General features: G+C 59.6%; 1 protein-coding gene across 1 annotated transcript; it reads left to right on the forward strand.

Moving 5' to 3' along the window:
- Window positions 1-1,761: 1,761 nt before the first annotated feature.
- RIPK4 (receptor interacting serine/threonine kinase 4) lies at window positions 1,762-27,184 on the forward strand. Its single transcript, XM_047719743.1, has 8 exons — window positions 1,762-1,987; window positions 11,691-11,982; window positions 16,933-17,081; window positions 18,827-18,876; window positions 21,120-21,278; window positions 22,063-22,166; window positions 23,491-23,752; window positions 25,498-27,184. Exons 1-8 carry the CDS (start codon window positions 1,806-1,808, stop codon window positions 26,655-26,657), a joined length of 2,358 nt encoding a protein of 785 aa, XP_047575699.1. The 5' UTR covers window positions 1,762-1,805; the 3' UTR covers window positions 26,658-27,184.

Consider the following 27,184-nt stretch of genomic DNA (forward strand, 5'->3'; position numbering starts at 1 on the left):
TTTACCCAACCAAGGCCTTGATCTTGGCCCCCTGTGCTCTTGCCCTTGGGGACTGTCTATGGAGGCCGCTGTGGGCTCTGGTTGTGGGCTCAGGAACCCCATGCTGAGCCTGCAGCAGACACTCCATAAATATTTGTTGAGTGAAACACCAGATAATTAAATAAATGGAATTGCTGTATTTTATTACTAGACCAGTGTGGGCTGTTAGTCATGTTGCTGAGCCCGGTACAGTAAGATTTGGACGCAGAGGAAGTCTGGAGAAAGGTGCCTCTTGCTGAGTCCCGGAAACAGCGTCCCACAAGTGACTCACTTTCTAGTCGATTCATTGTTTTTCAGCAGCAAAACAGCCACTGGGTTTACTTCTAAGTTATCTTTGTATCTTTAAAATCTCAATTTTTTTTGAAGGTTCGTGTAAATGTTAGTTACAGTTGCTACAATCAATAACCATTTGCCCCTCCAGGCTCCACCAGATCAGTTCTGGGTTCAAGGATATGTGGTGAAGGAGGAGTCTGCAGTGGTCTTCCTGCCTAAGAGGCCCAAGGGCAGGGGGTGGGGGCTGGAGGTGAGCAGTGGCCAAAGAGTAGCCCTGTGGGGGAGCGGACAGTAGGTGGCTTCCAAAGCAGCACTAAGGCTCTGTTACAGGGAATAATATAGAATTATCATATGCCCACTGGGAGGTAAAGCCTGTGCAAGTCTGAGGCTCCCACAAGCCAGCTAGGATCAGCATCTCCTTCTTTGGGTAACACAGAAATACAGTTAGTGTCATGCTCCCTCCTAGGTCCCCTCTCCCCCACCTCCACAATTCCTCTCATATGGCCCAGAAGAAACCTTCCCTCACTGTACAGTCCCACAGGGGTGAGTGGTGTTTAGGCATGGAAGTTTGCAATCATACTTCTCAACCTCTGACGCAGACATCTTTCCAAGATCTAAGCTCATTCAACGCTGGGGATTTTTTTTCCCCCAAAGGTGAAAAACCTTTCCTCCCCAGTTTGTTCTACAAAAGATACTGTTCTCTAGGACAGGATGGAGGTAACTTCCTGCCTTTAAACTTAAGATTTGCTGTTGGAGTGATTAAAAAAAAAAAAAAAGAAACTTAATTCCAAAGTGGAAACTTCCGTGTAGAAAAGCGAGACACTAATTTCCAGGGAATTACGCCCAGTGGTGGTGGTGGTGGTGGTGGGATTCCAAAAGATCCCACACGAGGTCATTCCTGTGTGCAAACATAACATATTTGCAAATAACACAATTTTTGAAATAGAGGTAAGACTCGTGGCGGGCACGGTTTGGGGGTTCGGTTCTAAAACGGGGCTCCGGGGGTCCTTCCGTGGTGGTTTGCTCTAGATCTTGACAGCAGTGGTAGATACACGAGCTCACACGGGTGATAACGTTGTACAGACCTTCATGCACGCCAACGAGGACGCGTAAAATGGGGCAAGTCTGCCTAAGATCCGCGGTTCGCACGAAAGCCCACCCCCCCGGTCGTTGGATCCCTTTGTCCTTTTTTGGCAAAGCGCGGCCGAGTGGTAGCACCGGGAAAACCTGGGAAAACCTGCAGTCGCGGGTTCCCTACGGCCGCGCGGAAAATCGGATCGACTCGGATCGGAGCGCCCGCACCCACGCACTCGGGCCGGCAGCCGCGCGCGGCGGAGGACGCGGGGAACCCGCACTCGCCTCCGTGGGTCTGCAGGGCCTCGGGGCCCCGGGACGGGGGGCGGGGCCGGCCGCGGCGGAAGTGACGTCAGCGGGCGGGGCGCACACCTGGGCACCTGGGCGGCCGGGGCGGCCGCGGCGGCCAGACTCGCGCGATGGCGGGCGGCGGCGGGAGCCCGTGGGGCCTGGGTCTGCTGCGCACGTTCGACGCGGGCGAGTTCGCGGGCTGGGAGAAGGTCGGCTCGGGCGGCTTCGGGCAGGTGTACAAGGTGCGCCACGTCCACTGGAAGACCTGGCTCGCGCTGAAGTGCCCGCCCAGCCTGCACGTCGACGACAGGTCAGCCGCCCGGGCGGGGGCGCCGGAGCGGGGGCGCGGCCGGGGCCGGCGCCGGGGTGCCGGGGTGCCGGGGTGCCGGGGGCTCTGTTCGCCGCCCGGGTCGCCGCCGGAGCACTCGGGAGGGAGCAGCCGGCGCCGGGCGAGGCCGTGAGCCCCGGCGGTGTCCGCGCCGCTCGCCCGGCCCGAGGGACGCGGAGGCCGGGTGGCGAGCTCCACCGTCCCGTTGCGCACTCCGGGCCCCGCTGCGGCTCCTCCGGGGCACTTCGGGGGGCCGCGTTGGGTGGAAGCGCTGCGAGGAGCCCGGGGGTGCTCCCTGGCTTTGCGGGAAGCCTCGGATTTTCGGGGCTTTGGACCCGCGCCCCTCGGAGGCGCCTCCGGCCCGCCCGGGACCCGCCTGGGCGCTGCGGTCTGCGCCCGGCTTAGAGAAATTGCCGTGTGGGGATCCGGGCTTTGTGACTTAGCTACACTCCGTTCGCCTCACTTAGTAATTTACGCTGGAGCACAAATTGGTGTAAGACGGTAATTATTTCGGTCGGAAGTACTGGCTTGGCTTGGCCAGGCTTCCTCCGGGCTGCGGGGCTCCGGCTTGGCCTTGGGGTCCGGCAGGTGGCCCTGGGGGTCGTGTTTCTCACAGCACTTACTCGAGACACACTCTAGTTTTAGCGACTTTATTTCTACACCCAGCCTCTGGGAAGGGGTCTTTACACTGACCTGCTTTGTGTCCGAGTCAGAGCTCCCTCCTTCCTTGCAAACCCCCCCACCCCCCACCCTCCAGTCCAAAAGCCTGGAGGGCGGGAACCTGCCTGTCCCGGCCTAACAGGGGTGTTCAAGGTAATGACGATTGGAAGGGACGCAGGGCCACCCCAGTTAAACACAGTCGCTGGATGGTGATCTGTGCATCGTTTTGGGGGTGGGGGTGGGAGAGGGGTGTGTGGAGAAGCTCCTTTTACATGTGCATTTTAGGAGTTTATAGGTAAGCTTCGGTTGGACACATTTAAAAGATCATTTAGTGAAAGTTGGCGTTCTGCATGAAAGTTGTGTTTGTATTCTCTGTGGAGATCTCCCTTACAAAGTCAGTCCCGGACACACAGACTAGGGAAAACAGCTCGTTTTAAACCCCACGTAGCCTCTGCTGTCTCAAACGCCTGGTTTGTAATCCTTGGCTTCTGGGAGGTGGGATGATAGCGATGCCCTTCTCAGGGGCTGTCTGAGTCCCCAGGCCTGGGGTAGAAGGATTGCCATGCCCTCAACCCCGTGTGCTCCCGGCCTCATGTTTTCTTCCGGGCCTAGGAGATGAGACGGTACTGCTCTTGGAGGTTCCTCGTTCTAAGCCTCAAACCCAGTGTTTCTTGGAAACTTTGGCCGAGTGGTGGCAGGTGTCATAAAAATAGCACCAGCAGCGGTGAGACGCTGTGCAAGCCCTCCCCTCCCCCCACCTGATCCTGGCCGGGAGAGGCGCTGTGGTTATTTTGATAAAATCCAAACCGCTTCGAATACTAGCTAGTGCTTAGATTCGGAAAGGCAAGACCCTGGCCCTAGCAGCTTTCTTGGGGCCTGGGGGACAAGTGTTGGATGGAGTCTGTGTCAAAGTGAGCTTTCTTCATCAGCAACATTTGTCATGCCAATTTCTTGTGTCAGAGCAAGCAAAGTGCAGGCTCGTCCCCAGGCTCACGCCTCCTCCTGCATCCCCCGACTCTGTGACTTCCAGCCGCTGGGCCCTCGTTTCTTGGGTGGCCCAGACGGAGCTAGGGTTTCTCCACACGAGGCAGATCACTGAGGATGTTGCGTAGCCTGGGTGAAAAGTGTTTTGTCCTTTAACTGGAAGCCTTTCCTGCTCTGCCCCAAGCAGGCAGGCGCTGGCATGTCCTGGGCGGCCGGGCCGAGGTCAGCATCACCCAACAGGAAGACGTTCACCTCTTACCCTTGGCCGGCCCGGTAGGGCAGGCTGGAGTTCTGCGTGTGCTGCGGTGGCTGATTTCTCTGCTCTTGGAGAAGCCGGCTCTGCTCGGCTGATGGCTGACGGTGTTCGGCTCCAGGTGCTGGGTGGGAAGGGGCCAGCTGCCCAGTAGCCCGGCACGGGCTGGTGGCACTGCAGGCCTGTGAGCTTCCGGCTAGACCTCGCAGTGTGGTTTTGCTACCTGTCTTGCCAAATTGGTGCACTCCCTGCCCTGCCATTTGCAAGATGTTCCCTGAAACGGGAAAGAGGATCTTTGTGGGGTTCTGGGAGCAGCCTCTGCCCGCGACCCCCAGACCCTGCGCCAGGCCCCTCGGAGCAGCCGGCCGCCTCCGGCTTGTGTGCAGGGGAGGCAGGGGCTGTCCAACCCCAGACAGCCCTGGAGGATCCCTGGGATGGTGGCGGGGTCGGGGGCAGAGAAGCCCTTGCCCAGGGAGCTTCCAAGGGGGTCTTCAGGGATTTCAGGGATCGATCTGCGTTTCCCACTCCTTATGGGCAGGTCTGGTGGCTTTGGGGAGATGAGCGGCCTCCCTGGTGAACCTTAATGAGGAGGTCACGAGGGCCAGGGTGGAGTCTAGGGTTGGGTGTGTTTCCATTTCAGCAAGCATAGTGACCCCAAAGGCCCCATTCCTGAGGCTGCCGCCCCTCCCCCGGGCTAGGAGGAAGCCCTGAATAACAGAGCACCAGGCCCACAGCCACTGCGTCCCAGGCCCCCGGCCCCGGCTAGTCTGGACGAGCCTGAGCAAACCCCACGTTTGCAGCTACAGAGCTGACAATCTGACAAGCCCGTTTCTTGTCGGGTTTAAAAATAGCAGTGTGGGAACCCTGGGAGGCTCCCTGGGAGCGCACTGGGATGGCTGCGAGGTGAGAAGCCCGGGCCCAGAAGCCACAGCTCGCACGTGATTAAACTTTTCTCGGCTGCCTTTCCCAAAGCTGGTTCCTGGGTCCCCCTCCCAGGAGCTCTTGGTTCCTCGTCTCCTTCGCCACATCCGAACCCCACCCCCACCCCGCATTGCCCTGCACCTCAGCCACCGCTGTTTCATCCCATTCTTTCCCCCTTTTCCACCCTGAATTCCTCCAGAGAGGGAACCCTTGGTGTCCCTCACCATCGGCCTCTTTGGAGTTTCTGAGTGAGTGGTGAGGAGAGCCCGCAGCATCTTAGAAAGTATCTTCTAGAAACAGTGTGTCTGATGAATTTCTGGTATTTCCCTCGCACCTGCCCTCCCTGGGAGGGAGAGAGTAGCTTCGGCCAGCCCTAAGTGAGCAAAAAATTGAATTACTGTAAGTGCTGTTGAGAAGGACCACGGGACAAGGGGAGCCCCACCTCAGTCCTGTTAACGCTCAGAGATTTTTCCATCTGGGACCAAGAGAGGAGGTGCTGGGCGTGGGGGCGCTTTGTCAGTTCTGCTGGGAAACAGAATTCGTAAGCCTTCCCCAGAAGGAGCTGCTTTTGAAATGGTCCCCGGAGAGAAATGTGACACTTGTCCTGCCGAAATGTGCCCGATTTTAGATATTCTGTAGGCGCGTCACAACTTTTAGGGTGCTTTGACTAAGACTGAGGTCAGTGGATTCGGGTGGCTGCGAGCTTGACTCCCAACAGCAAAGAAAGGGGTTTGGTCATGCGGACCCTGACCCGTGAGCCATGGTGGAGGCGGGGGCTGGAGCTCTGTGCGCTGGGGTCCTCCAGGAGCCCTGGGTCTATAGTTTCTTCTCTGTCGTCTGCTTGAGCCAGAGACACAGTTGGAGGGGAAGTATATGGAAAATAAGTAATTGCTGTTGACAAGAAAACAATCGGTGGTTTCTTTTCGCTCAGGGAGCACTTTCAGTCCCACTGGGTGGCTCCCTGCGAGGGCTCATTCTAGGCTCATTGAATTGCAGATGCCTCCTGTAGGGGTGTAGGTGTTGGGGGGCGGGGGTCCCTGGGGCAATTAAAGGAAAGCTGAGGGGCGGGGTCATTTGGATTTGGGCCAGGTGGGGTCCCAAAATTGTTGTGTCCACCCCTTCTGAACAAAAGCAATGCTAGCACTTTGGGGGCCCAGGCCAACCCCCCTTCCCAGGCCTGTGTGAGGCATCTCCTCTCCGTGTCCCCCGAGACCTCCCCGAGGTTGTCCTGGGACCCCCTTCCTTGCCCCGGGGAGCTGTGGCGAAGGGTGGGGTCCACTCTGCTCCAGGGTGTTCTGCTGGAGTTGCCGGACGACCATTTTCCAAGCTGGCTGGTTTCCCGGTGAAATGTCCTAAACATGAGTGGTCGGTTGTGCAAATCCTGCCTGGCATTCTTCCCAGGAGGGCACGGGGCTCTCAGGACACAGCTGCCTCCGGCATTTGGGAGCAGACCGGCATGGGGGCGGGGTGATGGGGAGGCAGAGGGGGGCCCTTTCTGAGTTTTTGAACCAAGGCACATTGGGTCGGGTGCAAAGGGCCTGGGGCCGGGGAGCCGCGCCTGCTGGGGGAGCGGGGGTGAGTGGCGTGTTGCCAGTGGGGCTGTTCCACCACTGATGAGCTTGGCGAGGGATCAGAAGTCACCCTGGTTTTAGGTGCTGCGCCCTTGGGGCAAAGGGAAGAAAACCCTTTATTTGCAAAGTAGCCCAGAGCTTCGGGTAATGAGAAATTCCACCTCAGTGTCGCTGACTTTGTTCTCAGAATCCAATCGGTTATCAGTCAGGCTTGGAGGGCTCATCTCTGGATGCCCCGCGTGGGCAGTGACCCTCCCTGGTCACTGTCCAGCCGGTAACACCCGAGCCATCAGGCCTGTGGGCCGGGAGGGGCGCCCCGCCTGCTTTCCCATGGCAGGTGGGTCTCTGGGCAGGACACAAGGACACAGGGCCCCACAGACACACAGTGGGAGGGCAGGGGTGGCAAGCCAGCCGCGTTAGAAGAAAACAAAAGCAATAAGATCAGACAAGTTCTAACGCTGATTCCTAACCAGCTGGGAAACAGAAGCTGCTGCTGGTGTTTCGTCCGCGGGCAGCAACTGGGGCATGAGTGCTGGTCGTAGTGGTAGGCAGTGGGAGTAGTGAGCGCTGGGAGGGGTGGTTGTCCTGTTCAGTGCAGGTAACTAGGTCTTCCCAGGAGGACGACGGAAGAGATGGACCCAGGGGTATCACTTTGCTGTCTCTTTAAATGACCAGCCTTTCCTCAGTGCTTGATGCTGGCACCCAGCCGCTCCCTCCTTGATGCCTGCGGAGTCCTGTGTGCGAGGGGCTGGTGGATCTTCTGTGTTTCCTCAGGAGGGTGCAAGCAGCTCTTCAACCCTGCACAGGGACCCCCACCCCCGCCCACCGCCATAAGCAGCATTGCACTCCTTGTGGGCATTCGGCTCTCCATTCATTGGCCATTTAACAGCGTGCTGCGCAAGCACGCTATGCTGAACTCAGGTTTGTGCTGCGGTAATCTCCTCTCCATTTCCGATCTGTGGGTCCCTGGTTCCTACGGCCACGGGGATTCTTTGCTCCTTGAGTGTGTTCCAAACCAGATTCTCCACCTTCTCTGGGGTGCTCCCCAGCATCGGTGAGGGTCCCCCCACTGGCCCCCAGTAGAGATCGAGGGCGTCCTTGCTAGCTCTCCCCTCCATACCCATCAATCGTCAGGTCTCCTCTCCGGTTCTCTCTGTGTCCGGAGCTGCGGTGACCATGTTGAGTGCAGGTGTTCAGGGCAGGTGGACCTTGGGTGCTGCTGTCTTTGGCGTGTGATCTGGGTTCCTTCTCGCCAGCGGGCCCTCCTCCCTGGGAAGAGTTTTCCTAAGTGTGTGATACTTGGTATCTTATAGTCTCAGAGAGGAGGTCCGTCCGACGTGGCCTCATTGGGTTAGGACAGTGTGGGACTCTCCGTCGGGCTGGCACACGAGGGCAGGTGGGGAGGGTGGCAGGACCAGGTGTGTCCGGGCCCTGGAAGAGCCCTTGTGGCGGGTTCTGGGCTGCTTGTGCCAGAACCTGCACTTTGGGGGCGTCCCTGAGGCCACCGTGGCCTGCTGCATGCGTGGCCGTGTGCCAGTGCTGCACCTGCTCAGTTCCCAAGATGCAAGAGGGTGCGTCCGGCACGTGGTTCTGGACCATTCCTTTAGGAGCTGATTAGAAAGCACGTTCCCCAGCACATACCTGCAACCCATTGTCCAGGACAAACAGATTCGCTTCTTTTAATGAGGTGCATTTGACACTGTGTAAATTTAAGGTGAAGACCGTGTAACATTGATACATTGATACATTCGCATAGCTCAGAGTGGAGAGATATTTACCATATTACGAACTTACTGTCTGTGTGCGATAGACTATGTTTATTCACCTGTACATGGCTGTTTTCACACTCATGACAAGTCTGTACCCTTAAACACCGTCAGTGTTGTCCCCCCACCCTTTTGCCCCTGGTCACCGCCACTTTATTCTTTCTTAGATTCCACATGTAAGTGACATCACGCAGAGCTTTCTCCATTGGACTCACCTTGCCGCGGGTAATGTGCTCAAGGTCCGTCTCATGCAGATGCGGGGAGAGCCTGATTCCTCGTGGCTGAGTAACTGCCCACTGTGTGTGCACCACAGCTTGCCTTTCACCCCTTTGTCCACTGATGGGCATTTGGGTTGTTTCCGTATCGTGGCTGTTGTAAACAATGCTGGGATGAATGTGGGTGTGCAGATCTCTTGTGGAAATTTGTTTTCATTGCCTTTGGGTCCCCTCCCAGAAGCCTTGTGTGACAGTTCTGTTTTTTTGTTTTTAATTTCTTCTCAGCGTAACAGTATTCATTGTTTTTGCACCACACCCAGTGCTCCATGCAATCCGTGCCCTCTCCAATACCCACCACCTGGTTCCCCCAACCTCCCACCCCCCACCCCTTCAGAGTCCATAGAGTCCATAGTCTCTCATGGTTCACCTCCCCTTCTAATTTCCCCCAACTCCCTTCTCCTCTCCATCTCCCCTTGTCCTCCATGCTATTTGTTATGCTCCACAAATAAGTGAAACCGTATGATAATTGACTCTCTCTGCTTGACTTATTTCACTCAGCATAATCTCTTCCAGTCCCGTCCATGTTGCTACAAAAGTTGGGGATTCATCCTTTCTGATGGAGGCATCGTACTCCATAGTGTATATGGACCACATCTTCCTTATCCATTCGTCCGTTGAAGGGCATCTTGGTGCTTTCCACAGTTTGGCGACCGTGGCCATTGCTGTTATGAACACTGGGGTACAGATGGCCCTTCTTTTCATTACATTGACAGTTCTGTTCTAACTCTTTGGAGGAACCTTCATCTTGTCGTCCACAGTGGTGGAGTCAATGTGCATTCCCACCAGGAGTGTGTAAGGAGTGTGTAAGGACTCCCCTTTCCTCCACGTCCTCTGCAGCACTTGTTCCTCCACGTCCGTGACGCGAGCCCTCCTGACAGGTGTGAGGCGCTCACTGAGGGTTTGAGTCACACTTTGCTGATGGTTAGCGATACCCAGCATCTTCCCATGGGCCTGTTGGACACTGTGATGTCCTCTTTGGAGAAATGTCTGTTTAGTTCTTCTTCCCATTTTTAAATCACATTTTTTCTTTAAGTTGTGTTTATTTGTTATCTATTGTGGATATTAACTTTCTATCCATTAGGTGGTTTGCAGGATTTTTCTCCCATCCTGGAGGCCTTCATTTTGTTCCTTGTTTCTTTGGCTGCGCAGAAGCTTCTGAGTTGGATGCAGTCCCATTTGCTGATTTTTGCTTTTGTGCTTTGCTTTGGGTATCATGTCCAAAAAGCTCATTGTCAGGACAGATGTTAATGAGCTTCTTAATGTTTTCTGCTAGTTTCACCGTGGCCAGCCTTTGCTTTTAGGCTTTTGACCCGCATTGAGTTAATCTCCGTGAGCGGTGACACCGGGGTACTGCGTCACTGTTCTGCACGTGTTCCTCGGCTTCCCGAGCGCCGCGTGTCAAAGAGATGCCCCGGTCCCTGCTGAGTGTTTGTGGCTCCGTCGTTGAGTATGAGCTGCCCGTGGAAACAGAGTGAAGTTAGCATGAATGCTGGGGGTGCTTACATGGGCAGTTCCGGTCTGGGGTGGTTTATTTTAAAGTTGGCAGAGGCGCACTGAAGCCGGGTCTGTACCGAGGGCTCTCAGGCTTGGCGCGGTTCTTGGGTAACTCTGCGTTGGGTGTCTGGTTCTTGGGTAACTCTGCCGTGTCTCTGGCTCCCGCCCACTGCATGCCAGTGGCAGCCCTGAGCCGTGACACCCAAAATGTCCCAGACTTTGTTCCGTGTCCCTGGGCGGGGGCAGAGCCGTCGGTACACGAGCACCCCTGATCGACACTCAGGGATCCTCTCCCTGTGACGCCCGCTGTACAGCTTCTTGGCGGATGCTCATGAGACCCCCGCCGCAGCGGTGGGGTGGGTGGGCCAAGGGGCTGAGATCCCGCCCCAGCACCCGGGGGCTGGAGGCCTCGGCTCAGCCAGCTTTCTGGATGCGTTTGATGGTGCCCCGTTTTGACAACCGCTGACCTCGATGGCACGTGACCAAGCCGCCTCCTGTGATTCAGCCCTTTCTCCTGTGTGCACCCTGGGCTTTTGCCCCATTTTGCTGACACAGACCAGGATACGGGGGACTCTAGGCTGTGAGTTCGTGGTTGCACCATGTGTGACCCTGGACCCAGGGCCGACACACTGTGGGGGGCCTGGGAGCAGATGTCCGGAGCTCTGCACCCACAGCTGCCAGTCTGCGCCGTGGGTGGGAAAGCAGTCACTCCCAGCAGACAGGGGAGACTGTCTTCCCGTCAGAACCGAGGGCAGGCTGTGTGCAGTGCTTGGGGGTTCCTGAAAAGGTTTGGCATAGATGGCCCAGCCGTTCTCCTCCTCGGTGTGCAGCCCAAAGGCTTGGAAACAGGGACGCAAATGGATACTTGCACACCAGAGTGTGCAACATACAGCTTTAGTCACAGTAACCTGATGCGGGAAACCACCTACATGTCCACCGTCAGATGAGTGGGTACGTGAGGGTGACATGTTCCTACAGTGGAACATTATTCAGCCCTGAAGAGGAATGGGGCTTGGACGCACACTGCGGCACAGCTGACGCATGAGCATGTTGTGCTGAGATGCCGAGTGACAGGAGGACAGACACTGTGGGACGGCACTTCTGTGAGATGCATAGATGAGTCTGTCCAGGCAGGAGGTAGCCCAGGGTGACCAGGGCCCGCAGGATGGGGCTCCTGTTGAATGGACACAGAGTTCTTGTTGGGCCGATGAACGAGGTTTGGGTGTGGAGCGTGGTGATGGTTGCACAGCCCGTGAGTGTACGTGATGCCTTCGAACTGTACACTTAGCATGGTTAAGGTAAAAATTCCATTACATATATTTTACTACAACTAAAATGACGGTTTTAGAAGAAGGTGGCTTCGCCGGCTGACCTGCCACTGACGTGAGTGTGGGGTTGGATTCAGGGCCCCCTGGGCCAGACAAGTGTTGGGCTTCACAAGTGACTGGGAGTCTTGGTACGGATGCATTGTCTCAAGGAAACTTTTCTTCTGTCGTCCTAGGAGACGGGATCGGCGGCATTAGCCGCCTCACTCTGTGACCCCTGGGTTTTCAGGTAATAATTAGTGTTACTGTCCCCCCAGTGCACAGAAGTGCCTGGATAGCTATAAGACGTGTGACTTTGGGAGGCCCGGAATGGGATCACGTGACGTGCGTGTGGGTCATTTTCTCTGCCTGCGGAGCTGGTGGCCTCCGGGCCGTGGTGCTTTGTGTCAGTGGCTGGGGGAGCCCCATGCACGTCTCACGTCTTCGACTTTTCCAGGGAGCGTGGGGAGCTTCTGGAAGAAGCCAGGAAGATGGAGATGGCCAAGTTCCGCTACATCTTGCCTGTGTACGGCATATGCCAGGAGCCCGTGGGCTTGGTCATGGAGTACATGGAGATGGGCTCTCTGGAGAAGCTGCTGGCGTCCGAGCCGCTGCCGTGGGATCTGCGCTTCCGCATCATCCACGAGACGGCCGTGGGCATGAACTTCCTGCACTGCATGGCGCCGCCCCTCCTGCACTTGGACCTCAAGCCCGCCAACATCTTGCTGGACGCCCACTACCACGTCAAGGTAGGACGCGCCCGGCACCATGGGCAGGGCCCTGGCGGCTGGGGCGGTAGGGGTGGAGAGAGCACAGTGCTTGGGGGGGCACTTGAAGCAAAGGCCTACGTCAGCAGAAGGACTCCAGCGACCCCCATCTCGTCATGGGCAGTGTAAGCCCCTCAGAATGCGTAGCAGGGGCATGACCCCTTCTGCACCCAGGTCGCTCCCCTAGATCCTGGAGCAGGAGCCTAAATTCTGGGCACCATGGAAAAAAAGGCTTCCGGGGTTGCCGACATGGGTCTTACTTAGGACTTACTGAAATCTGGCTAGGAGTCCGCTCCTGGGTGCGCAGTGGGTGGGCTGTCTCCGTGGGCCCGTGGGCTCCGTGGTGATGGCTGCACCCCCTTCCGTGGTCTCCGGGATGGCGGTGGTGGGATATGGGGGTGTTCTTAAACGGAGGCTCCATAGAAAGAGCTCCGAAGGGGGCTCATTCTGTCCTCATGACACCAGGCTCCTGAGGTCTGCTCCTGGTTTTTGTTTTTTTGGGGTAAGTTTATGAAACAGAAAAGCGTGAGGGATCACAGAGCTAAAACCAGGCACTGGTCATCTGGAATTGCAGTTCGTAACGTCATCGGGTTTGTGCTCTTTGACTCAGGCTCTCCTCTGCAGGGCCTTGGTGTCCGGGGTCCTGTTGTGGACACCAGGGTGGACACGCGTCATGCGTCTTCTCCACGGGGTGACTCTGGCTCGCTTGGGAGGCCCGGGGCTGCCTGCCTGCCTGCAGGATGCGCTCGCCGCCGCACTTTCCCTGTATGGGCCTGAGAGCGTGTGAGAGGGAGCCGAGGCCTGAGCCCCTTTCTGTTCCCTGTGGGAACCGTTCCTGGAAGACATTCACCTGCGGACACTTGCTCTCCATGCCCAGTCGCCCCGTGCTCGCCGGACCCCCTCCCGTGCTGGCCCGAGGGCTCGGAGAGACCCGGGTGCAGTCTGGCCCTGCCCCTGGGCTCTGTTGGAAGGAGGGGCGGGACTGGGTGGCCTGCTCCTGCGGCTCCCCAGGCCCCAACTCTGTGCACCGAGGCCAACGGGGAGACCGCCGTCCATTGCGAGCTGTCCCTTGAATGGGTGTCACCCAGAAATCAGACCGTAGCCAGCAGGTGGAGGTACCCTCCTGCTAACAAGCGGTCGGGCGTGAATGGGTGCCATGGCGGTTCCCGGGCTTTGCTGGAGCCCTGTTTCCTTCCGGCCGGTGTGCTGGCTTCCCCGCGGGACCGTCTGCCCCCACTCACATCACAGGGCTGTGTAAGGGAGCGTGCGGTCCTCTGGGCACCCAGGGAGGAGCACCGCTTTCGACCTCAGGCTTGCGTACACTCGAGCCCAAGGAGGCAGTGGCAGACCGTGGGGTGAGCCAGAGGTCCCTCCCGCTGGCCAGGTGCCCTGGGCGGGGGCCCGGGTCGTGCTAAGCTGCGGCTCAGGGGTTCGGCTTCTGTCGATCATAGTGGTAGTAGCCGCGGGGTCTGTGCCTGTACAAGGTTCACACAAACTGAGCGTGGGGCACAACGGTGTCACACGAGGGCCGGACAGGTCCCAGGTGGCAGGTGCCCCACAGGTCGCCCACCGGGTCAGGGGACTCCAGCTGGAGATGGGGGTTCTACTGGGGTGGGGTATGGGGTCTGCAGAGAGGATCAGACTTCCTGCTGCAGGAGGCGGGGGCATGGGCAGAAAGGTCATGGAAAATTCTAGGTTTTTTTTTTTTTTTTTTAAAGATTTTTTATTTATTTATTTGACAGAGAGAGATCACAAGTAGACAGAGAGGCAAGCAGAGAGAGAGAGGAGGAAGCAGGCTTCCTGCTGAGCAGAGAGCCCGATGCGGGACTCGATCCCAGGACCCTGAGATCATGACCTGAGCCGAAGGCAGCGGCTTAACCCACTGAGCCACCCAGGCGCCCAAATTCTAGGTTTCTTAGCAGGAGGCTAAGTTAGATTAGGGGAGGGGCTGCTGGGTGCTCACTGGGTAAGCAGATCCTAGGGGTGCAGTCCCCACCCCAAGCTGTTACCTGGGGGTGGGGGTCCCCCTCTGTGTTGTAGTGAGGGTCAGAGGTGATGATGGGCTGACTCAGCTCCTGAGGGCGCTGCTGTTGGCGCCATAGGCATGGGTGGCCGGACAGTCCTGTTTGCCCCCGGGGATGCCGACCTCCGTCCAGGGCGTGTCTCCAGTGCTGGGTGCACGGGGCGCACTTAATGCTTGCTTAGTAGGGACACGAGCGCCGTCCTCCACGCCGGGTGCTGGGGCTCGCGTTCCTGGTAGGTCGTCCTGCATCAGCCGCCAGCTTCCTCTGTTTGAACACGATTTTCTCCCGCTCACACGCGTGCCAGCTGGGCAGCCTGGCGCTGGTGGCCGTTTCAGGAAACGGGTGAAGCTCCTCGAAAAGCCCAGTGGGTCCCAAGGAGCTGGGGGTGACTGAGGCCGGGCCCCTCCCCCATCAGCCCTGAAGGTCCCGGGGCTGGAGGCTGCTCTTCTGGGACCACTGCTCATCCCAACAGACAGATGACGTGTTTGCGTCTCACACGTTTCCTGAGTCCCCGAGGTGCGGCGTGGAGGGAGGTGTCTGAACTTCTGTATCGAGGGACGGGCCCCCAGATTTCGGGGCGGCTGGTGGTCTGGGATGATCTGGATGATAAGACTTGAATCTGGAATCCTGAAATGAGATCAAGTCGTCAGCCTCCCTCCTCCCCTTGGGCCCCTCAAGACTGCCTTTCTGTACTTTGCAGAGTGTGGTACAGAGACTTAATGTTAATTTAACATGTACGTTAGTGTGAACTTCGTGAAATACCAGGGGAGCAAGCCCATCTCAAGCTGAAAAGAAAAAGCTTCGTTTGTTGTTACTGTATTTTCTCTCTTTTTAAAACAGGCTCCACACCCAGAGTGGGGCTTGAACTCATGGTGGAGATCCAGAGTCCCGTACCACACCCGCTCAACTGGCCAGGCGGCCCCTGAAATGGTTTAGTTTAAAATTGCAGGCTTCTGTGGTCCAGTCGGCCCAGACCAGACCGTCTGCAGGGGGACCCTGAGGGTCCTGGGCTCCTGTGGGCTCCGTAAGCCAGCATAGCCCTGACCAGGCCCTTCCTTGGTCTCGTCCAGCTGGGCCCAGAGGGAGCAGGGCCTACGTCCTGGTGGCATCTCTGAGCACCGAGCAGTACCGAGGCGGGTGCTACATGTGAAAGTGTGTTTGCAACTTATAGGGCACCTGCTGTATACACGATAGACACTGGGATGGCCTGGGCCCCAGTGTCCGGGATTAGGACAGACAGGCCCTGGGCAGGACAGGGCAGGAAGGGGGCGAGGAGATTCCCGGTGGAGGGTGGGGGAAGGTGGCGCGGAGGGTCAGGGGAGAGAACTTGGACTTCCGGTCTGCGTTTTGTTGCTGTGGCTTTTATGTGAAATTTATGCTTATTTTCTCACACCGAGGACATTCTGAGGTGGACAGTGGAAATGCAGAAACGAAGGGTAATAAGGGCTTGAGCGGGGCGGGAGGCGCAGGGTCGGACCCCAGACCCCAGTGGGTCTCCGCTTCCAAACTTGAAAGGTCGAAGCGGCTGAGAGTTCAAACTGAGACGTCCGCACTGTGGACTTGGAGAGGTCCCGGGCTGGCTCTGTCTCGGCCCTGAGCAGCTCTGTGGACGTGCAGGGCAGGGCGGTGGGCGGGGGTTTCTGGAAGGCTGACATGGGCAGCAAGCAGCGGGGGGCCCAGCGACAGCCAGGCTGACCTCCTGGCATGGCCCCGTGCAGCCCCGGCTGGGCCCCGTCGTGCTCCGATTCTGTCCAGCCGCTCCCTGCAGGTGTGCTCCCAGCGCCCTTGCAGGACCGGGTGACCAGGGGTACATTCTCCCTGTGTTCAGTGGTGCTGACGCCAGGCTGTGGGCTCCCCTCCAGGGCACGCGAGCCCAGAAGTCAGGCCCAGCTCAGCCCCATTCCCTCTCCCTCCCTCTGCGTGTTTGAGGAGGGGCCCTGGAGTTCACTGGAAGGCGTCACAACAATTCGTAAGCCTTGGAAGAGACCAAGAAGGGGCAGTTTTCCATGTGGATCCCCAGTCCCTTTGTGTCAGGGAATGTGACCTGAGCCCACGCACAGAACTTCAGCCGGCGTCCAAGGGTCCCGACGTACGCAAGCGGGGGCTGAGCTGCGGAGAGCCGGTGACACCTTCCCTCTCACCATGAGGTCCCCTGAGCTTCCTGAGCTCTCTGGACACCTTGTCCCAAAGGAGAGGAGAAGGCGGAGGTGTGGGGCCTGCGTAGCTGGGGTCCAGGCGCTCCTTTAGGTGGGTGGGCTGTGCACGGGGAGGAGAGGTGTGTCACGCCTTTTATGTGGATGCCTGCATTTGGGGAAGGAGACAGCGAGTGTCTGTTGACTGCACGCCGTTCCAGATGGAGGGCAGAATGCCTCCTCCAGGCTGCATGGTGTGTGTCTTGTTTGCTTTAAAGGGCATCTGAAGGCCCAGTTCCCTTTACAGATCATGCTGCGGCCTGCCCGCCCCTCCCCCGGCCGGGCTGCGGTGTGACCAGCGGCTGCGGCATGACTCGCGGCCTCAGCACCTGGCCTTGCTCTCACGTGTCATCTGAAACCCTGACAACCCAGAGGGTCGCTCTTCTCCTTTAGGCCGACTAGGGCCGTGCCCGGTGGCAGGCGTAAGATTGTAATCTCCAAAGTTCTGTCTCTCAGTGAATTCTTTCCTTAAAGCGTAATCTCTTCCCTGCGCGTCGAGCTCCCAATGGCCGGGACGCGGCTCCTCCAAAGCCGGCCATGCCTTCCCTGGAGGAGCCGGAGGCCGGCACTCCGCTGCGGGCTCCCGAACGCGCCGACACGGCAGCGTGGGGACGGAGCCGTGTGGCCCTGCAGAGGAGAGGGGATGGGAAAACCCCAGCGCCTCCCCGGGGGGCCCCACGAAGGTAGCTGAGCGCTGTCTCCTCGCTGTGTTGCAGATTTCCGATTTTGGGCTGGCCAAGTGCAACGGGCTGTCCCACTCCCACGACCTCAGCATGGATGGCCTGTTTGGCACCATCGCCTACCTCCCTCCGGAGCGCATCCGGGAGAAGAGCCGGCTCTTCGACACCAAGCACGACGTGTACAGGTGCGTGACAGACATGTGAGTGGCCCCAGCTGGGGCTCCGTACCTCGATTCCTCGGGCACCGAGTGCCGGCTTTCCTGGGAGCTGCGGTCAGCTCCGAGGTTCAGTCCCTGTCACAGGTTCGGGGTTTTTAGCTGGGGGTCCAGGCTACCCTAGACATGCAACACCGCTGTCCCCTGCAAGTGCCGCCAGCGGGGGTGGGGAGTGCTCGCGCTTGGTGCCAGTTGGAGACCGTGAGCAACCAGACAGGCTCCCGCACTGGGAGAGCGCTGGTGTTCTCGTGAAGTGTGGGTTCCTCTTGCTGGGCTGCCCTCTGTGCTCCGTGTGTCTCTACGTGCGAGGACGTGGGCTCCTGCCCGGCCCCCCCAGCCCCCCCAGCAGCTTACACTTCTAATGTACTTAGCTTTGACGGAGGAGCGCAGGCTTGCGGGGTTGTCCACCATCCAGCGTCTGTGGGATGGAGGTCCTCAAGCATAATCCCCACGCCGTCGGTGCCTGCCCTTCCACATTGCAAAGGTCTTACTCACCCAGGCCTGTTGGAGGAGAAAAGAGGGAGGGTAGGAGGGCACGCCCAAGCCCCTCAGCATGGGCCCTCCGCGGTGACTATGACCCTGAGCCCTTGAGCACGAAGCTTTGCCTCCGTGACGTGGCCTGCGCCTGGGGTCCTGGCAGACTGGTTTGACCATCGTCCTTGTGTGCGTGCTCTGCCGGGCTCTGAGCTGTCCGCCTGTTGTTGGTGGCATGGTGGGGGCCTGTCCCAGCTTGTAGAGTTTGGGGACGATAAGGTTCTGTGTTTGTTTCGGAGGTGAGCGTTTCAACTTTTGAACTTGGAGACTTCGGTTCCTTTTCAGTGGAGAATTCTGGGCTTCCCTATTGGTAGCCGCTCTCCGCTCAGGGCAGGGTGCTAGCTCGGTGTCTGGGCTCCTTGTTTTATTTATTTATTTAATTTTTAATGTATTAGACTGTGCTTTTTGGGGGGTATAGTCAGAATAATTTTTTTTTTAAAGATTTTATTTATTTTTTTGACAGAGATCACAAGTAGGCAGAGAGACAGGCGGGGTGGGAGGTGGGAAGCAGGCCCCCCGCTGAGCAGAGAGCCCGATGCGGGGCTCGATCCCAGGATCCTGGAATCATGACCTGAGCCGAAGGCAGAGGCTCAACCCACTGAGCCACCCAGGTGCCCCAAGTCAGAGTAATTTTGTACACTGTGTGTGTATCCAGAGAGTGAGTGAGTGTGGATATGATTTCCACCAACCAAGAAAGGGCCCCAGCAAGGTCAGCTGGCCTGGCTCTCGTGTTCCCCGCTCTCTGCCCAGCCCCGTGTGACATCTCAGCGAGCAGGCTCCTCGCCCTGTCCGGAGCTGGCGTCAGCGCCCGGTGCCCGGTGCCCGCCAGAAGATGGAGGGCGACTAAGCAGACACAGGCCCTTCTCCCCCGGAGCCAACTGTCCAGCCGCAGAGCCGCGTTCCTTTCCTTTGGCCCCCCCACCCCGACCCCAGGCACGCTGTTGGGGCAGCAAGAGGTCACGTGTGTCCGTCAGGCAGCATCTGACATCGGAGCCACCACCCCGACGCGCTCCGAGCGAGCCCGTTTCACGAGCCCGTGGAAAACGTCTTGGTGTCCTTTCTCCCCCTCGCCTCTCCCACTGCCTCGCTCTTGAAGGCGCTGGAGCGCTTTCCTTCTGGCCCGTTGCGGTGTGGGTGAGCCTCTGGCTCGCAGAGACTGACCTGGCTGATTTTCCTTCCAGCTTCGCCATCGTGGTGTGGGGTGTGCTGACGCAGAAGAAGCCCTTCGCAGGTGAGTGGGCTTGGCTCTGGGGGCCGTGCCTCTGTATGTCCCAGGACAGCGGAGGGCACGCCGTGTGTGGTCCTGTCTCCGTTGAAGCTGTGCCTGCGACCCGCGCTCCCAGGGGATGGGGGGTGGCTCTGGGCCACGAGGCCGGCGGGACTGTCCTGGGGGCACCATGGAGGCACTGGTCCATCCCACCCAGCATGTCCTGCAGAGCCCCACAGCCCGTGCTGCAGGCCTCTGTGTGGAGACGAGCACAATCACAGCGCGGTTCGAGGGCCGGGGAAGGCGGCCACCCGAAGGGCTCTGTTGGGCGGGTTTCTGTTTGTACCAGCTCGTTCCTCTGTGTGTGTGCGTGTGTGTACGCATGCTTGTGCTTGTGATGTGATACACGTGACACAAACAGCCTTTTATCCCTTTAAAGTGTCTGAATCGGGGACATCAAGTGCATTTGCCACTGCATAGACGCCCCCACAGCCTAGAACCAGAACATTCTCACCCCCTGAAGGGACCCTCCCCCACCCCCAGTCCAGGCCACAGGCCACACCCCCCCCAGCCCCTGACAACTGCCCAGCGGCCTTCTGTCTCTCTGGATTTGCCAGCTGTGGCTATTTCCAGCCGGTTCTTTTCTTTAATTTAAACACGGCAAAATACATGTAAACTCTACCACCTTGGCCACCTGTAAGTGTGTTATCGAGTAAGGCGCGGCCCCTGCGGGGCGACCCGTCTCCAGGGCAGCTGGGTGGATTTGGCACCGATGAACACACCCAGGTCCCTGACGTCCCCCTTGAGGGCTGCGACATCTCGTCCCTCTTCAGGCAGCCACTCCGCCGTCTGTCCTCCGGGTGCTCGTGCCTTGTCGCGTTAGAAAAATAGAGGACTTTTTACCCTCATCGTTTTCCTCTACGGGTGTATGTGGGTCATTCGTGCTACTTTGCACTTGGACGAAAAAGATCTGGAAATTCAGAGCAGCGTCAGTGTGGGGCCCCCAGGTCCGGGAGTCCCGTCCTAGTGTGGGTTTGTGTCCTTGTGTCTGCCTCCCTGCCCCTCCTCCGTGGCGGCCGTGGTGTGAGTCCGTGTGGTCTGGCGGCGCTACTCTGGTCCGTGACTGTCAGACATGCCATCCCAGGCCAGGTGCATGACACGAAGGTCAGGAGCCAAGGCCTGTGTGCTTTATTGCTTGGGACGTAGGGGAGTTCACGGCCCGGGAACGAAAGGCGTTTCTGGAACTTTCTGTCCGTCTGGCAGAAAGTCTTCCAGGTGTTCGCTTCGGTTTTGTCTGGAGGCCCTGCTGGGGTTTGGCGGGTGCGTCGTGGAAATGACGCGCAGCTGCTGGAGAGAGCTGTTAAGGTAGCCCCGAGGGTCAGAGTGGGACCCTGGCCGGTAGCGGGGACTTGGGGCCAGTTTTCCACACCTGCAGACACACGTCTGCTGTCTGGGCAGAGCTCCCCGCTGCAGGTGTGCTGGGAACTGGGTGGGGAAAGGGGGACGCTGGGAATAGGGAGCTTGGGGTCCCATCTGATGGGTGTTGTGATTTTAGACTGAGCAGAGAAAAAAGTCCGGCTCGCTGAGGGTCCCCTAGGGCTCCCTGGTCTGTGACCAAGGGGATGGTGATAGTGACGAGTCCGCTGTGCTCAGGAAGGTAGCAGAGGAGGACAGGTGGGCCCCACATGACGTACTGTGGGGAAAGGTCCCTGTTCACACTCCCCAGACCCGAGCGTGCTTGGAGGAGGGCAGGTGTCCTGGCCAGTGTCGCTGTGGCCGGCTCCCTGCACGAGGCCCCCCGGGCCTGCGCTTTGGGATAGAAATCAGAGTTTAGGAAGGGTGTCGCATCATCACAGGGAGATCCGGGTTCACGTGGAGGCTGGACCACGTGACTTCATGACTTGTGAGCGTTGCCTCCCTTTGGCATGCACAGGCCACTTTGGAACATGTCTCATCAGATAGTTTTCTTCTTTGAACCCCGTTTTCCTTTGAGTTGTTTGCCCAGGAAGATGTTCCCTGTGATACGGGCCTCGGTTCCATCTGGAACATCATAGGGAGTTTCTAAAACCTGGAAGGGGGAGCGCAGACATGCACTGGGATGCGAGGAGTAGCAAGCTCTCTGTGCTTTGCAAAGGAAATGAAGTGGCCTCCAGGTGCCGTCATGGGGACGGTGGATGGCGTGGATGAAGCACGCCCCTCCTCCTGAAGGGGAAGCCCACGGCCCCCGGCCCCAGAGCTGCCCTGACTTGCCCGCTTCTCCTTTGCAGACGAGAAGAACATTCTGCACATTATGGTGAAAGTGGTGAAGGGCCACCGCCCGGAGCTGCCGCCCGTGTGCAGAGCCCGGCCGCGGGCCTGCAGGGCTCTCCTGCGCCTCATGGAGAGGTGCTGGCACGGGGACCCCCGCGAGCGGCCCACCTTCCAGGGTGAGTGCCCCGGGGCTCCCTGGGACCTGCCCTTGACGGCTGTGCTGGGGTCCTGGGAGGGAGGAGATGGGCAGGAGGGGGAGGGGAGCAGACACAGGTACTCGGACAGGCTGGCCACTGGCCTAGGTTCCTGCAGCACCTGGGGCTGGGTCAGGGCATCTGGCACTGGGGACGGTCGTGGCAGTCCACCCCTGCTCCAGCCCGTGGCTGGTTTGGTGCCCGAAGGGGCCCACGCTCTGTGCTGCACGTTCAGGTTTGGGGGTGAGTCTTAGGGGACGGCGAGACCACTTCCCTGGGGCTTCCTTTGGGGTCTTGTCGCCCTGGAATGGGTGTATTTTTTGTGGTAAGAAAGTGATTCTTACGTAATTTGGGTTGGTCGTTACATTGGGAACACACGGAGGGTGGGGATGATAGGGGCCTCACCTCCCAGGTGTTGGCTGCCCTGGCCTTCATGGGCATGCGGGCTGCTGGCTCTGGTAGATGGGGTTCCCCCGGGGCAAGCCTTTTTGGGAACCTGGAACACCGTGGGTCCTACTTAGAGTCTGGCAGACCCTGCTAGTAATGGCTAATGGGAGGCCTCAAAGGGGCCCATGCAGAGGCTGCGGGGCCAGCTTGGGAAGTCCGCTGGGCCAATGGCCCGGGAAGCTGGGGTGCCGGCCAGCCCCCTGCTGTACCATGCCCCAGCTGTCACCTCTTCTGTCCCCGCCCGAGGTCACACGTTTCTGTAGTGAATGTGGAAGCCATTGTCCGAGTGACATGCCCGGTTTTCTTTTCTCCCCAATAGAAATCACTTGTGAAACCGAGGAGCTGTGTGAGAAGCCGGACGGGGCCGTGAAGGAGCCGGCCCAGGTTCTGGACACGAAGCAGCCACTGGAGCCCGAGAGCCCGGTAATGGTCCCCTTCCTGGACATCATTTCTCAGGCGCCCCCCGCCCTCCTTTCTGCAAGCTTCCCTGCTGGCCTGGACTGGTCCCCCAGCTCACCCGGCACCTGGGGTCCCACATTCGGGAACAGGACGGCAGTCTCATGGCCGGCCTGGCAGCCCCGGGTGCCAGTCCTGCCAAGCTGCGTCCCGTCCCCTCCTCCTGTCTGTGGTTCAGAGTGGACAGTGTGGGCTCGACACTCGCTCTTGACACCAGAGGGCTACTGGCCGGATGCTCTTTGAGCTGGGGAACTGAAGACTCGTGTAGGCCCCATTGGGGTAGGGGGATTGGGCTCTGCTGTCTCTGCCCCCTGGCTTGGAACTCTGGGCCCTTTGTGTCTGCTGCTCGGAACTGGCTTGTTCCCAGAGAGCCACGTGGGTTGAGCGAGGTGCGATGACGACTGTAAAGGCTAGGGCTCGCTGGGCCCCGGGGGTGGCCAGGCGGTGGGAGACGTGTCAGGGGAAGCCTGATGCGTTACCTGGTGTCGGGCGGTGCAGGCCAGGCGGTCCGTGTGAGGCCGGGAGATAAGTAAGCATTCAAGGCGTGCCCGTTGTCTCAGCGTAAAGGGGAGTGTGTGTGAGGTTGGGGAGCAAAGGTGCCTGGGGGCAGCGACCTCGCCACTGATAAGGAAGAATGAGGCCCCCACCTTGAGGGCGCGACTGCGCACTGAGTCAGTGGGTCAGAGTGGACCTGCTGGTCCCAAGGAGAGGGAGGACTGGGGACCGGTGGGCTTGAACCGGGAGGGGTCGGAAGCCGCCCTTGGGCTTAATCCCTCCCCAGAAATCTGCCTTTCTGGAGGCCTGGTAGGGACACCCTCGAAAAGGCCCTGTTGGTGCGTGTGGACTAGATTGGCCCTGCTATTGCTGGGGCCGGGCCTGCCCCACGCACTTGCCCCCACGCTGTCCCCCAGCCCTGCTCATGGGGCTCAGAGGAGGGGGCATGGGTGGTTGTCAGTGAGGGGCTCCCAGCCCCTGTCCCGAGTCCTTCCTTTCTTACCCACGCTGGCCGACCAGGTGGGCACGGCCCAGCACTTGGGCTTCCCATGCTCCCTGCACATCTTGCCCTGCCCAGTTTGAGGGGCTTCCCGCATCCGTCCAGTCTGTCTGGGCTCGCAGTGTGTCTGTGCCTGGCGGGCCCCGCACATGGTCCTCAGGCTTCCCCGCGGCTGTGCACGTGGCCACGGGCAGAGCGCCCTGTGTGGCTGCCCGGGGACCCAGTGCCCCTTCCCTCTCCATGGCACTGCCGGTGTCCTGGGTGGCTCTCATCCACCCCCCTCTGCCTGGTTCGCAGAAGCCCGTGTGCACGCCTCTCAAGCGAGCGTCCGCGCCGACCTTCGACAGCGACTACAGCCTGTCTGAGCTCCTGTCCCAGCTTGACTCGGGCACCTCTCAGACCCTCGACGGCCCAGAGGAGCTCAGCCGCAGCTGCTCCGAGTCCCGGCTGCCGTCGGCCAGCAGCGGCAAGAGGCTCTCGGGGGTGTCTTCCGTCGACTCCGCCTTCTCCTCCAGAGGGTCCCTGTCCTTGTCGTTTGAGCGGGAGCCTTCAGCGGGCGGTAAGCGAGGACCCCGTTTCCAGGGAAGTAACGCACACAATGACGGGGCCGCGGGCAGGCAGTGTGTGTAGGAGCCCGTGTGCCGCTGAAAGTTCGGGCAGCAACTTCTGGAGCCGCTGCCCATGTCTGTATCCGTGACCGACTGTCGGGGGCATTGCGCGTAGCTAGCTCGCCGAGCCCAAATGCGGAGAGGCGTGCTGGTGAGCGGCGGGCCGAGTGGCTCTGCGGGCTGTCACTTCGGAGCAGAGGGAGCGGGCTGTCCCCTGGGCTGTGCAGGCGGTCTTACCTGTGCCAACTCCAGGTGTAGGGTCTGACCTCGGCTTTGCAGAACCCTGAGTCCTGTCAAGTGAGGCCAGTGGAGAAATGAAACCCCGCAACTGGAGTCTCTCTTGAAGAGGGCAGCCCTGTCCCCCCTCTTCCTGAAACCCCTTTGCTTTCTTATTTGTGAGTCCCCCGTTCATTTTAACCACGTGTTATAACGGGTGAGTCACTCCTGGAGGTGTTAACATGTCAATCCCGTCCCATACTACCTGTTGGAATAGGGTCCTTCCCGGTTACATCATCATATATTTTTATGTTAATTCTGATGGGTTTTTCCGTCAGAAGGGGGTTTTTCCCTGCCTCTGCCCAAATGCTGGTCCCTGGGCACAGGGGCTGACTCCCCCCACATGGGGAGGGGAAGACGCAGCCCTGTCCTGCCCTCAGCGTGCTGAGGCCCCACCAGGCAAATATGGACGGTCGTGGTCAGGGGACAGTGGTGTGGGGACGGCCAAGTGCCTGGGGGCCGTGGGGAGGGTGCGGAGCCCGGCAGGAGGGGAAGTCTGTTTCTCCTGGTGGATCAGGGCCTTCCTGGAAAGAAGGGCTTTTCCCACATGCTGGGAGTCTTCTGTGATTTTTAGAGTGGACTCTTGGGCAAAAGAGGGCATTTTGGGTTGAGGAAAAGCCTTACAGAGACACATGTGTGGGCAAGGCCCAGCCAGACAGCTTGACCGGGTGATAAGAGACGGAACAGGCAAGAGACTCCCCATCTCAGGGGGAGAAACATGTCCTAGAGCTCTCTCTGGGTCCGATGCCCTTGGAGGATCCGTTCCTGGCTGGACTCGGAAGCTGGTGCAGAGACGCTAGTCCAGACTTGGCGGACTGCGCGGGCTGTATTTTCTTGAATTCCAGCCTGTATGTCGGACGCCCAGCCCCCGCCCCCTGCAGGTCCCCTGGAGAGAGGCGGGGAGGGGATCTTGCTCTGCACTAATGAGAACGCAGACACTAGTAGGACTAACCTTTTCATTATGAATAACGGTTCTTCCGGAATGGGAGGGCTCAGTCCTTGAAGGATTCTTCCAGGAAACCTTCCTACGTCTCCTGGGTGAGACGCTGCATTTGGAGGCCGGGCTGGGGAGCCGCGGGTGGCCTGGGAAGGGTGGCCCCGGCCTCGGAACTGTCAGCTCTCCAGTAGACTCGGGGCACACATCCTCTCTTTCCCTTTTCTCTTCCCAATGAAGTAAGCGTAGCGATCACGGCCGCTTCTGAGCACATAGAGGCCGAGGCTTGCATCCTTATCAGACGACAACCCTATAGGTCTGTAGCATGACTTTCACTTTGCAAATGTGTCTCCCCGCTGCATCTGAAACCTAGTAACACGGCTCTTGAGTGAGTCCAGCCGCTCGGCGATCCGGGGGCCATGTCCGGGCACCAGCCAGGCCCCGGGAGTGGCTGGTGGCCTGAGCCTCGCCTCTCTCTCCCCACAGATCTCGGCACCACTGACGTCCAGAAGAGGAAGCTGGTGGATGCCGTCGTGAGTGGGGACACCAGCAGGCTGATGAAGATCCTGCAGCCCCAGGACGTGGACCTGGTGCTGGACGGCGGCGCCAGCCTGCTGCACCTGGCTGTGGAGGCCGGGCAGGAGGAGTGCGTCAAGTGGCTTCTGCTCAGTAACGCCAACCCCAACCTGACCAACAGGAAGGGCTCCACCCCGCTGCACGTGGCCGTGGAGAAGAGGGTGCGCGGGGTCGTGGAGCTCCTGCTGGCGCGTAAGATCAGCGTCAATGCCGCGGACGAGGACCAGTGGACGGCGCTGCACTTCGCGGCGCAGAACGGGGACGAGTGCAGCACTCGGCTGCTGCTGGAGAAGAACGCGTCCGTCCACGAGGTGGACTGCGAGGGCCGGACACCCATGCATGTGGCCTGCCAGCACGGCCAGGAGAGCATCGTGCGCATCCTGCTGCGCCGAGGCGTCGACGTGAGTCTGCCGGGGAAGGACGCGTGGGTGCCGCTGCACTACGCTGCCTGGCAGGGCCACCTGCCCATCGTCAAGCTGCTGGCCAGGCAGCCGGGCGTGAGCGTGAACGCGCAGACGCTGGATGGGAGGACGCCGCTGCACCTGGCTGCCCAGCGAGGCCACTACCGTGTGGCCCGCGTCCTCATTGACCTGCACTCCGACGTCAACGTCTGCAGCGCGCTGTCGCAGACGCCTCTGCACGTCGCCGCGGAGACGGGCCACACCAGCACCGCCCGGCTGCTCCTGCACCGGGGGGCCGACAAGGAGGCGGCCACGGCGGAGGGCTGCACCGCCCTGCACCTGGCCTCCCGGCACGGGCACCTGGCCACCGTCAAGCTGCTGGTGGAGGAGAAGGCGGATGTGCTGGCCCGGGGGCCCCACCACCAGACGGCACTGCACCTGGCCGCCGCCGCCGGGCATGCGGAGGTGGTGGAGGAGCTGGTCAGTGCCGACGTGCTCAACCTGGCTGACGCGCAGGGGCTGAGCGCGCTGCACCTGGCCGCCCAGGGCAGACACGCCAAGACGGTGGAGATGCTGCTGAAGCACGGCGCGCTGGTCAACCTGCAGAGCCTCAAGTTCCAGGGTGGCCGCGGCCCTGCTGCCACGCTCCTTCGGCGGAGCAAGACCTAGCCTGCCGCCCTGGACGCCGGGGCCCCCGTGGGCTTCCTGTCCCATTGCCGTGTTCACTGTGGGGACAGAAGGACGCTGTGCCGGTCGGCGCTGCCCGCCACGTCTGTGGCCCGGCAGAATCCTGACCGGGAGGGCCAGCGAGAGGCAGGCGGCTGCTGACTCCGGTTTCGCGAGGGACATCCGCTGGGCGTGTCCCCCTCTGAGGGCTGTCGGTGGGAGCGCGCTGGGCTGTCGACCCCTCCCCCGATCGCACGCACGCCGTCAGACGGACGATGGGTCGGAATCATTTCTCTGTGCTCCTCGCTCCCCGCGAGCACCCCGGGGTGGCCGAGCCGTGGCCCGGAGCGGGTGCGAGAGGAGCTGTGTCTTGGATCCGCAGACCCCGCAGCAGGCAAAAAAGCCTGTTTCGGGGAGTTTTAGTGGAATCTTTGTCTTACAGACTGTGTTCAGGAAACGGACATGGTAGAACTGTCACCTTAAACTTGTTAAAAATACTCATGTCCTTGGGCTGTCTGGTCCGTGAAGGA

This window comes from Lutra lutra, chromosome 1 (assembly GCF_902655055.1).
Source record: "Lutra lutra chromosome 1, mLutLut1.2, whole genome shotgun sequence".
Taxonomy (NCBI): Eukaryota; Metazoa; Chordata; class Mammalia; order Carnivora; family Mustelidae; genus Lutra; species Lutra lutra.

Excerpts from the sequence above, each read along its gene's own strand:
- RIPK4 (XM_047719743.1), top strand. The coding sequence starts at position 1,806 with ATGGCGGGCGGCGGCGGGAGCCCGTGGGGCCTGGGTCTGCTGCGCACG. Across the intron at positions 1,988-11,690 it reads AGCCTGCACGTCGACGACAG|GGAGCGTGGGGAGCTTCTGG; the intron begins GTCAGCCGCCCG and ends CGACTTTTCCAG. Across the intron at positions 18,877-21,119 it reads GCAGAAGAAGCCCTTCGCAG|ACGAGAAGAACATTCTGCAC; the intron begins GTGAGTGGGCTT and ends TCTCCTTTGCAG.